The sequence below is a fragment of the Tinamus guttatus genome, unplaced genomic scaffold, assembly GCF_059628265.1.
Source record: "Tinamus guttatus ecotype Peru unplaced genomic scaffold, ASM5962826v1 Tinamus_guttatus_pri_ptg000530l, whole genome shotgun sequence".
In the NCBI taxonomy this organism is placed as follows: Eukaryota; Metazoa; Chordata; class Aves; order Tinamiformes; family Tinamidae; genus Tinamus; species Tinamus guttatus.
The window spans coordinates 886841-899528 of NW_028289064.1; the positions used below are offsets into that span (position 1 = coordinate 886841).

Genomic DNA, 12688 nt, shown 5'->3' on the forward strand with positions numbered 1-12688 from the left:
ATTTGTGCAATTGCAAATTAAGCGATCTCTAGGAGAGACGCTGCGACAACACCTGGGAAGCCTCTAATCTATCTTGCAGTTTATCTTGTTCTTCTCTTTGAGTAAGGAATGTTAATTAAAGTGTCTTAAGGAATTTCAACAGCAATTATAAACCTTCACAACAAGCAGCCTCAGGCATTGCACCCAACAAGAACATTTCCCATTTTATGTTGTGCTTTGCATTCTTCACGGATTAAAGTACTTCTTAGACTATGTTTCCATTTCAACATGTACAATACTTACTCTTACAACCACCAGCTGAAAACACCTGATTACCAGTCATCTGCCTAGCAGTTTTACATTAGGCAAGTAGGGCGGCCTCTTTATCCACCCCAGAGCAAATACCAGACATCAAGAACTCAAAAAGCTCATGGAAGCTGCCTGGGCCACGAAACGTGCACTGAAGGGCCCCTCCATCCCCTGCAGTCCCCATCAGCGGGGGGCCACCATATAAATCACTGCAGGATCATTTACAGGCACCTGGCTGCTTACAGGAACAATATCCAAGAGCTTTTCCCCAGGACACTGAACAACCTTGGGTCTAAACACAGAGGTAAATTTATCTGCCTAGAATGATGAAGATGCTACTAAGTCTCATGGAGTTTAAAGTACCATTCCTGGGAATCTACATAGTGGAAGCCACTTCCAGACCCCTAAGCAAGATGCTGCTGAAAGGCAGCTGCTGCTCCAAGGCCCAAATCGATTTAAACTTGCTGAAGGGAAACACTACACCCCTCTCCACAGCATTTATCTTCTTTTAGAAACACTACTGCATTGGATACTACTGTTCCTAGACAAAATACCTAGTAAATATTGATAGAGAAGCAACTCCCCTGCACTTCTTCTTCCCCCTCCAAAAAAATAAACAATTTTTTTAACAAATCACCTACTCCAGCAAACTAGCTACTGCACCCAGTAAGAGGAACTCCCCTCTCCCTCCAGCCACCCCTGCAAAGCGGGGGCGCAGAGCGGGTCCCCCTGCCCCCCTCGCGCAGGCAGCCGCTGGAGCAGCCGCTCCTCGCTGAGGAGGAGGCGCCGCTATCGCGCCCGTCTCCATCCCCCAGCAGCCCGGCCGAGCGGATTAAAGCAGAGAAAAGCGCACGCTTCAAGGCGGAACAGCAGAACAGCCGCCAGCTCCACAGGGAAGGAGCCGGTGCGCAGAAGGTGGAATGGGCTGGAAGGGGCAGGAGCTGCGAGCAGCGCCTGGCTCGGAGCCTCCCTCCCTCGCACAGCCGCTTGCTTCCAGCCCGGCATCCTCGTGGGAACATGGTCACGTCCCCACTCCGAAACCTTCCCCCTTTCCTTTCCCACACAAACCAAGGGCAGCGGTGGAATTCCTCCACCTCCCCCACGGACTAGGTAATGCTAAAAGTCTTCACGTGGCAGCCTTAGAAACATGTAATAAATCAAAGCAAGAACCTGCAGCTTGTTCTAAGGGATGAAAGAAAGTGACTTATCTGGTGAAAATATTCTACAAACAAGAGCAAGCTCAAAAGGAAAAGGATGATGACTCAGTGATAGCGAGAAAGTGCACTTTTAAATGAGAAATGAATTGGGAAAACACAAGCAAAATTAACTATTTGATATAAATTTATTTAAGCTTCCAGGAAATTGTTCCAGAAACTGTCACACCTATGATCAAAAAAGAGCTGGTTTTAATTCATTAGTTAAATTACACTATTTCACAGGCAATATTTTGAAGCTGTGGAGACTGCACTGTGTAAAATACTGTCTATTTTTACACAGAACCAAACAGGCTGTTCAAAAAGGGAAAACCCATTTCTTGCTACTTCTCTTGCTAGCCTGACTGCTTGAGAGACGTTCTGCTGTTCACCTCTGCCTGCAAAATAAGCAATAAGATACAGCCCAGAGGATAAAAATATTTTACTGTGAATCTCCTGGTTATTTGTCACAAAAGGAGAATAAGTAGATACAGACTATAAAAGAAAGGAAAGGGCTTACAGAAAAGAAAAAAAAAAACACAAAAGAGAAGTGGGTTGCATTACAGTAAGTTCTTATTAAAGGAAGACAAAATAACGTTCCAAAATTCACATCCTTTGGCTTGTCTCCTCTGGAGCAGATGTGGGAACGCAGCACTTGAATCAGTAAGGAAGCAAATGCAACACCATAGGTCTGGTGAGAAATGCACTTAACACACATCAAAAAAAGGTGGAAAAGAAACACTCAACCAGTAGAGCATACTGTACATTTCCCTAGTGCCTAAATGCTGTGACCTACTAGACAGGCCATTTGTCACATAACATTTAACTGTTTCCCCATTTTTTTTCAAGGTCTAGGAAGTTACTGTAATGGTTCCCTGCAGTCTAAAAATCTCAGCTCAGCTCCCAGTTAGGTACAAGGCCACAGCAACCACTTCAAAAATGATCACCCGTTTGTATGTCAACTTTGGCAGCCTACGTATTTAGGAAGTGCTGAACAAAGGCTCCCAGGTGGGCTGAAGTCAAGCATGTCTCAAATACCTCACCAAGAACTTAGTATCACAGGCCACATTTGAAAATACGGGTTGTCAATGAGTATTGATTAAAAAACTTGAATAACAAGAAAGGTCATCCATAGATAAAGCCATGGAAGCCTTCAGCTTCACAGGCTTTTTATTTTTTTGAATTTAGAAGAGGTATTTTAGTACAAGCAAGTTGAATTTAAGGTAAGAGTTACCTAAAGCAAGGAAAGATAACACTGCTGCAACTTTAGCCAGTGCTCTAAATGACACGAAAAAAAGAAAAAATAAAGAAAAATAAAGAAAATAAAAAAAAATAAAGAAAATAGGAAGGGGCCGATTGCTTGGGGTATAAGAAGGATAAATAGCCAGCTCCCCACGGAAAAGATCCCCCTCCCCGTTCCTGTAGCAGGTCGGAAGGGCGAGAGCTCAGCGCACGTTTCTGGGGGGAGCCTGTGGCCACATCCTGCCCCGCAGCACTCCCTGCCCGCCGCGCTGCCAGGGCACCTACCCAGGGCCTGCTGGCAAGTTACGGCGTGATTTGAGGTAGTCATGTTTGTGCCACTTGCCTGAGGAACCCATTTTCAGCCTGTTTAATGCAGAATACATCTTTTATACAACCTGAAAAGACTGGGGCCACGTGAGAATTTCATCTGTGATAGCTGCACTGTCACAGAAATGCATTTAACGCTTTGCTTCTCAGTGCCTGAATATGTTTCTTGGCTTTGAACCTTACCAGCAGGAGGCTGGGAGCCTGCTGGGTGTTGCAGAGGCGACAGGAACACAGCACAGGGGCTCTGCGAAGAGGGCTCCAACATCACAGCGCCAACGCAGGCTGCTCGCGCAGGCGCTCTCACCAGGGCAGCGTTTTACAGGGGAGGAGGAGGTGGAAGCACAGGGAGTATCTGCTGGCCTAGCCGAGCTAGTTCCTGCTCCTGCTGCCCTCGGTGCGGGTGCGAGCGCTGCTGGGAGCCCCGTTTGGAGCTGCTGGCTGCGGCGCCCGGCCCAGCGTGCCCAGAGCTGCACAAACGCACCCAGCCAGCAAGGGGAGGGCAAAGCAGAGGCTCGAAGCCACGGCCGCCGCTTTCAGCACCGCTACCAGATTTTAAACGATTCAAGAAATGATGGCAAGTCACTCCGGAGGGCAGGGAGTTCGGGAACTTCTCCTCAGTTCACCCTAAAGACAAACACCCTTGGGAGACAATTAATTCTTTCCCAATTTTATTGGGGCCTGACTCCAGATTTTTTAGCACAGGGCTTAAAATACTGGGAATTGCGCTGGTTCCACGTGCTTCAGTAACACAGACAGTACTAGCAGTGGCAAAGAGCCTGATCCTATCCAAGGCAGAGTACAGGGCATTTGCCCTGAGCTCCACTGGCAATTCTATGCAAATGGAAAAGAACTGAACAGATAAACAGCCAGAGTGCATCAACAAACCAAAAATCTGACTCCATACTCAGCACGCACCACACTTCAGATACACATTTACATCCTCACTGGTCAGGTTCTTCAGAACCTCTTGGGTAAATATGAAATGCTATAGACACTCTACCAAAACCAAACTTACATGCAAAAACAGTTCACACTTTTGAGAATTTCTGTAGTAACTTTGAAAATCCTATTAACGTGCACAGGTCTTTGTCTCAAGGAGCAGTTCCCCACATATGGTGGTTGTAAGCATGACACTATCACCAAGCCAACAGACCCAGTCCACTCATGCACACAGCAGAGATCTGTTTTGGATCCTGATGCAGAACAGACATCTGAAGCACCAGCACCCTCTCACCAATATGGAAGTCACGCAGGATAACTCTTACTTAAGGTGTAATATAGACAACAAGGAGAAAGCTGCATAGCGAGGCATTTTCACTTACGTGGTTTATATAGAGACTCTTGCGTTTTTCTCTCACTGCAAAAACACAAAATATGATAGAAATATTACATGACAATTTTTCCCGGTTAAGCTTCTTACATACCATTTATAACAAACACACAGGAGGCTATCTGTGTGTAACATCATCATTGCTTTTGCACCAACCAAGCACATTTCTATATCAAACACAGAAGGAACATGTATCCGTAGGCTTGCGGGCAGTGCCGCATGGTGAGGGATCAGAACACACATCCCCCCGGGTACTTGGCCACAGCTGGGCCGCGTGGGAAGTTAATGGGCAATGAGCTACAGGGTATTTGCACCCTCTGCGGGTCTGTGCGGGGATGTTCCCCACGGACACGGCCGGCGCCGCCCTGCAAGGCGCCTTGCTGCAAACTTGCAGGTGACGAAGCGCCCAGAAGAGCCGCTCCGCGGAGCGCGAAACTTCCCGCAGCTCCGTGCGCACTAACCCCATGAGCAGCCTCAGGGATCGGACTGTGCCCGCTGCACCGACCCGCTGCAACCCTGAAACTGCTCTTCATGCTAGGTATCATAACGAAAATGATGTCACTCTGTTAAGAACTAGTGACCACAGGCAAGGATTGCATGTCAGATCAACGGTTCTTAGCCATCACGTTCAGAAATTAAACAAGAGGAACAAGGGGGATGTTCAGAGTCTTAATTGTCAGACAAATGCTTATTGTAGCTGATTAAATATACTCTATTTGATTCTCTAAAAACATTTTCCCAATTAACTCACCCCACAGAATGCCTGTGGAACTCTGTTCCTGAGAAATTACCATACAAGTCTGGAGGCAACTAATACATAAATCGAACTGCGGGATTAAAATAATAATGGTTTCATGCTGTAGGTGATTAAATGCACTTTGGAGTACTATGAAAGCTGTGCAACCCGATGCGCTTCATAAAATAAGAGTGCTTGTAATGGTGGGATAGCCTGTCCATTCCCTGCTGGATGAGAAGCTATTATTTGTGATTTTTATTAGCAAGCAATCTCACATAAACAAGGTTGTATGTGCAAATATTGCAAAATAATTGTGTTTAATGCAGGCATTAAATGAAAATAAGAAAAAAACTTTTAAAAATCCTTACATAATTTTCCTCCCAGGGAGCAGAAAGGAGAATCACACATGACAAATGTTAGCCATGTCACTTAGTACATGCTCAGATCCACATTTACGGACATTGTATAAGAGACAGAATTAAACAGGAAGAGCAGGAAAATTCTGATCGTCTAGTAAATTTAAACCACTTGAAATCCTCCTGAAACACTGCACCACAGTTCCCCACACTGCATTTTCCATAAGCAAGGCCCATGAGTAATCAGGTGGCTGATGGCAGCTGCCAGTTTTTAAGGAGGCTGCAGAGTTTTTCTAGTACTGCACACTGCCGTGCAGAGGCATGAAGCCATCCTCACAAGCTGCAGGTAAACTTAGTAAAGCACATAAGTGAAAATTAACAGCAATTAACTGCTAAACTGTGCACATGCTTAAGTATTTAAGTCATAAGCAATCATCCTGCATACAAATTTATTATTGTTAAAGCCCCAGAAACAGCCTTCAAATGCATCCAAATTCTGTTTTTAACCAAGTTGTTTTCCCTCAGTTTTTTTTTTCTTTTCCACATTCTCCTAAATATTACTTTATTCAATTTCCTATGACAGTAAAATTATCTATGAAAGCAAGAATATCACTCACAGCTCATTTCCACTTACTACTTCCTATCCCCAGAAGGATATAAAGGATATATTCATTCGTGCCCCTCGCTGCACTTGTTCAAACACCATTTGTGCTGTGTTCTTCCAAGCACCATGTTAACATGCTTTCCCCTAATTTTCCTATATAATAGCAGTGCAATTAACCTTGATTTTCCAGTGAGGGACTCCAAGAAGGCAGCAGGGCTCTTCTGCTTGTGAACCAAGCCTGCCACAGCACAACACGTTTAGGGCTTTTTCTTTTTTGTTTCTCTTCAAGAAATGTTTGTTGGTGAGGAATGAGGCACAGCAGAAACTCCCTGGGTCACCTCGTGCCAGGAGGGAATTCCCTGCCCCTTCCCTTGGCTTCGGGTCGCTTTGTGCTGCTCCCACTACGCTGTGGTCCTCAGCAGACCACCGCACGTCAGCTTGATAACGAGCCATCGCTTCCTAGCACCAACTGCAATTCCAGGCTCTCGGCTTCCAAAGATGGCATATGGATGAAATGAAGCTGAACAGATGTAGTGCCACAGTTTAAGCAATTAAATGAAAAAAAAATAGATTGTATCTTAAAAATTAAAGTTATAATGGAATCCAAGTGGATACTGCAATGTAAGGTACTGCCAAACTTTCTTCATTTTCCTAATTTTAAGGTCAATGATCTGTTCCATTTTTTGCAGCCATTTTCACTCATTATTGTTGAACTTTTATTATAATAGGAATACACATTATCCTTCCATAAAAGGAAGTGGGGAAATATGTGTATATATGCATATATATATTCATATTTGTATATTTTACTGAGCTGCCACAGAAGTTTCCTTTGTGAGATTTCTATAAACAGTGTTAACCTTATCAGGACAGAAGACAATAATAACAGCGTTGTGGTAATAACTACATATCAAATGTGAGAAACGACTCACAATTTGGGAATTTGTAAATAGTTTAGTTTTGTCTTGCCTGAGAAACAGGAGACTGGTCTTGGCTAACATTAAAACACTTGCTCCACTTCTACCCACTATATAAGCAGAGATTGCAAAATGGTTTTTGTCTTAAGCACATCACTGCACTGATATTGCATATTTTAGCCAGTTATTGAACTGGTAAAAACTCGTGCAAGTTAGGAAAAGAGGACGGCTGGATCCAACTAATAGAAACAGCTGTTACCAGCAACCCGAAACAACAGTCATCGTCCTCTTGCTCCTGCAAGGAGAGGAAGTTGTCTCATCGTGGTGCTTCAGTTTGGAAAGCACCACAAAATAGCGCGTAGCTTTTCGGTGACCTAGTCCATCCTGTTTACAGGCCAAGCTCAGCCAATAAGGGAAAACTTTATCATAAAGAATTTACAGAAGTTAAAGTCATAAATGGTAATATTCTTTCTTAGCTCTCTAAACAGGAAGAGTTTCTTATGACCTTGAAAATTCCCACAAAGAGACAGAAACATTTATAAAACCTATTTTAGGTAGGAATCCAATTAGTATTTATTGGGTCTTTTCTTTTCTTTCTTCAAATTCATTGAACTCTCAAGTGATTAAGGACGAACTCAGACTACCTGCTCAGATGCTCAGTGTGGCCTCAGCTCTGCAGAACAAGGCGCAGTTCAGACCTAGTCCCTGGAGGCTCCAAGCCCCGTTTCATCATGCCCAAGGTGGGCACCTTGTCTCTCCTCGCTCACGTGCTGCTAACAAGCAGCTCAGGAGCAGCTCTTCTGCCAAGGGAGCATCCCAGGGTTACCAGGGACACTGCAATAGTGCAGGGCTGCTAGAAACCCCCACAGGGAGCTGCCCGAATGCAACACTGCCAAGTGCCCCTAGTTGTGTGGCTCTGTTCTTGGCCCTTTCCCCCGTGGAAAGGTGTCAGTGAAGGTTGAACTCCCACTGTCATATCCCAGATGACACCTGGAGCCCCGGTGTCCCCATACACACGTACATACACTGCAAATGTCTGCACTTCTTGCCTATAGAAACATTTTCATTCACAGGAAGGCTGCTCTTCCAACATGCCTAAATCAGGTGTTTTAAACACTGCCAGTTAAGTGCAACCCTTCTGCACTGACTTTTGATGCCATGGAGACAACTGAGGCTCCACAACAGGCAATCAGAATAAAGCTCAAGACGCCTGAAGGAACTTTATACTTTCTCCTGTACATGCATTTTATTGCATTTTGGAGTTAGGTGACATTCCTGAATACTGTGTGATAAATCCCCACGGCTCGGTTTCCACCAGGGGCAAAAGTAGAGCTGGGTAAAATCTTTATTACTGTGAGTTGTTCCGCCAGGATGGTTCCTCACAATGTAAATGTAAATGTTTGCAGGATATTTTCATTTTCTTGCACATGCAAGTTCGCTTTTGGATTTTTGTCCACTGTCATCAAGGATGGCTGAACAGATTTTATATCTCAGTTGATAAGGTTTCTACAGTGTTTCACTAAATTCATTATTCTCACACATCAATATATCAGCTCTTCATATTAAACTAGAGAAACTTTCATAGACCATCTAGTCTGGATGTAAACTTTTTTCATTTTAATAACAAAACTTACAATTAATTTCATATTACAGTAAATTAATCACTACTAATGCAACTAAGTATAATCATCATGTCTGGTCAAATTTTATATGTTGGACTTGGGGATTTATCATTTTTTCAATAAGCTGAAACTGGAAGAATGTAGTATCCATGCAATATTATACAGTCTCAATACACTATGAAATAGACATAAATTAAAGCTTATAATACACTGTACAATGGAAATATAACCACGCCCATTTCACAGACTACCAAACCAGATCAGGATTGAAAACCACATAATAAGGCATTGAATTCAGAGGGACAGTCTGAAGAGCAAAGAGGTACTCTCACAACCAGCTCTTCGATGAGGGTCTAAATGTATCCTCTTTGTATAAGTTGTATCGGCTATGTTCAAAAATCAGCGAAAACATACAGTAAAAGAAAACTACCTTTTTGAGGGGGAACTCATATGCTTGACACTGGAATTCACTATGTAAATAAAACCCAGCATTCATAGGCAGATGGAAGAAGGACAAAAAAATCATATTGCATCAGAATTAAAATACAGAAATTGCTTGGAAGGGCTGGGTAGAAAATAATGTGTTTTGCATTGATTATTCTCATCTGCCTCTAAAAGAATGTCATACATGTGCAACGGTGAATGAGAGAGCCTGAGTAAATGGCTTCTATTCTACTAACTATATCAAGGGAGTTGCTTAAAAGATGCAGTTCCCAGGGGATCACTTTTGTCTAAGAGTAAAAAAAATACTCCATACAAATACATGATTACATCAAACCCATAATTAGAGAAAAAGAGAGAAAGTCTGGGTGGGAGGAGACAGTTTGGTTATTAAAATCTTCTACAGAGTTCTTTTACAGTATGAGCTATACTGGAGGAAACACCGGGCTGACTGTCTGTCTTAGGTGATGTAAACTGGAATTTCTTCAAAAATATATCCCTCAACCTTATTTCCCAGAAGGCTGGTCTATCCTTCTGAGTTTTTAAAAAACAATTGCACAGAAAATTTTACACTTAGGGTAAGTATCTTAGAATTGTAACTATATTAAACTCATTCATATTTTCAGTTCTGACACAAGGACTTTTTTGGTCTTATAAATTCAGCCTATGATAGGACTCAACTCCGTACTTTCTACTGCTACATGCAACACTTTAAATAAACAAAGCTGTGACTTCTTTCAGCTTTGGTGGGATACCCATGAAAGCCTTTGGCTTGCATCACTGGTGTCAGGCAGTGGGGATTAATTCTGTGTTAACAACATTTTTTTTTGAATCATATATTAAAAGACCTTAAGAAACTATTGCATGCATTCTAACAAAGTATTTAGAAACAACTGCAAGAGGAATATTGTAATAAATTCAGTAACCTACCATCTGTTTGAGATTTACTGAGAAATATTGTACTGGCTCGTGGATGATCTGATGGGTTGAATTCCATGTTCAAATCTGGAAAAAATAAAGAAAGTATAGTACAATGTTAAAACATTTATGTTTAACCACTAGTATACACAGATTTTCTCATTCTTTTTAATACGACCAAGTTTACATACATAAGCAGCTTTTGTAATACAAAATTGGTCTTGAGGCCCACTCTTTTTACCCTTCTTCACACAAGTGGCTCTTTTTGGCAGGCAAATCATTAGCATCAGCACAGCTTTGGGCTTAGACTTCAAGGTGTCAGTTGATTTTGGATTAAAATAGATAAAGCAGCTTTAGAAGCCTGTATACAAGTCAGGAATTACTCGTTTTTTATTGGTTTCTTCCACCCACACCCCAAAGACATTGCTAAGCACAGGAACATAGCTTATTATACACAATTATAGAAGAATTAAGTATTATAAATCTGCAGCCCTCTGTAGAGAAATGAGTTTCCATGAATAGATGTGATCACAGTAAGTAGTTTTATTGCAGCTGAGTGTAACAAGTTAAGTCTAGGCCAGAGTGTTTTAAAAGGTCAAGATCTACAAAAACTCTTACACTTTAGAGATGGACCTATTTCTGGTGTGAAAGTTTGCAAGAAAACGCTCCTAAAATGTGTGTACCAGGTTTAAGGATTCCAGCCTTAAGAGCATATATACACTTCCACAAGGGTTATTTTCCCAATCAAGGTTAAAACCTCCTGATTTTATTTGTGCTTAAATTCCACACCACTACCACATCCTCCAGACCTCACCTGCTCCGGTAAGGCTGTCCAAAGCAGCAGGTCTCTCTCTATCATTTTGCTTGGTCCCCCAGGGTGGCTCCTTCTACCTCCGTTTTCCTGCAATCTCCTCATCTCAGCACGTACTTTCTTGTGTGTTTTGATGTATTTCATACATGCTGATTTCCATAGGAGCACTGACATGTTTGGTTTAGGTGATTACCCTATACAGACCCTGGTATAGATTGATTTTTTTTTTTCCAGTTAGAAATGGGGATTATTGTTACCAAAGCCACAAAGGAATAAAAATGTTAAGAGTATAAGGGAAAGTCGCTTTGATTCTCCTGGAAATCACGATTTGCAGCCAAGCTTGCAGAAGACTTTAGGAAGGCCGGCTGACTTGAAGGGCCAGAGATTAGAAACAACATCTGCATTTTACTTTCTGTGCTTTACTTAGAACGAGAGAAGAAAAAACATATTTCATGACTGTTTTTCTATAAAGCTGAATTCAAGATGCCATTCAATAGGTAAAGAGTATTGGCATTTTAAAACAGCAAAGATGATCATCTTTGTCCATCCTTTTCACCTTTTAACAATCAGTAAGATACACAAATGTGTATTTTTTAAATGCATTTTTTATATCTCAGTGTAGAAAGTTTTTCTATAAACTCTGCAGTCCAGCAAAGCAAATTCCATCAACACAGCAGGACTGGTGATGTGAAACTGGACTGGGCTTTTGGCATTTCAACAGCCAAGCATTTGTTTCCTTCCTGCCTCGAAAACCAAGGTGGAGGCTGGAGCCGAGCGCCTGGCCCGGGTCTGCAGCCGGCTCGCGGGGCGGGAAGGAAGGAGGAGCCCGTTGGCATCAACGGCTCTGCCCCGCCAAGGGCTGAAACCAGGAGCAGCGAGACCAAGGACGACAACGTCTGCTGGGAGAACCCTGCGCCGCGGAAACAGCGCGAGCCCCGACGCGCGGGGAACCCCCGGCAGGGGCTGACGGGGACGGGGTCACGGGATGGGCGCCAGGCCATGCCCTAACCCACGGTGCAACTTGAAAATAAAGACCTCTTGATCTGCCATCATTCTTCCCTTTTATACTGACATGAGAGTCCATGCAACGGAGATGTAAGGTTGGAAAAGGGCTGAATTAGACGATGCACACAAATAGCTGAAGTTACTAACACATTTCCATAGGCACTAGCTATCAGAGGGTTACCTGCAAATAATACATTCCCTGCTCTGTGTATTTAGTAGGTCTTCCTCATAATCCGAAAGAGCCATTAAAAAATACTATATTTAAGGCCTACCCATTTTGTGATAGAAAAATTGACAGTAGAGAGAGATTCAAATACAAACAGGCAATATTTAACTATTAGTAAGAGAAAATATGGAAGCCAAAATACCACTGACTAAAATCCATATTAGTATTTTCTCCATTGCTAGCAGTCTGCTCTCTAACTCACCATATCCTTACGAAAGAAAGATTTTAAGGAGATAGATAATACTTCCATCAGCTCCTCTGCATTCCAAAAGCAGCGTCTTAAAAAGACTCACTCAGAGATGGTCCAAATCAAAAATCTTTCACTATAGAATCCAGGAAATAGAATCCAGGAAATATTGTTTCACGAGTCATAAGCTTGGCTCTAAATTTCAGATTCTGCTTTCAGACTTGCTGTGAGTCCTTTGCTTGTTTAAAAATGGCAAGGCAAACAAAAATTCACTGCTAGAACTTACAGAGCAAAGCAGCATCTTAAAATCATCTAAAATCAAAATAGTTATAATTAATAACTACAAAGAACAATGAATAATTTTTTTTTCTAAATGCTATTTATGTATAGATACTAGGTATGCAACATTTCAAAAGCCTGTGCCAACAATAACAACTATTTCCACAAATTACTTAAATAAAGGTAATTAAATCTGGAAATAAAAA

At 42.3% G+C, this 12688-nt stretch overlaps 1 protein-coding gene across 2 annotated transcripts in view; it reads right to left on the minus strand.

The window, feature by feature from the left end:
• Positions 1-12688, minus strand: part of CCNY (cyclin Y) — a 105385-nt gene that overhangs the window by 29677 nt on the left and 63020 nt on the right. Inside the window, exons 2-3 of one of the 2 annotated variants that reach the window (XM_088534023.1) lie at positions 9987-10061; positions 4373-4407 (exon numbers count right to left, since the gene is read on the minus strand). In XM_088534023.1, the coding sequence (XP_088390149.1) occupies positions 4373-4407; positions 9987-10061 (110 nt within the window). Of the gene's footprint in view, positions 1-4372; positions 4408-5484; positions 5632-9986; positions 10062-12688 lie in introns of those variants that run through there. The other variant, XM_088534024.1, reaches the window with a different exon arrangement.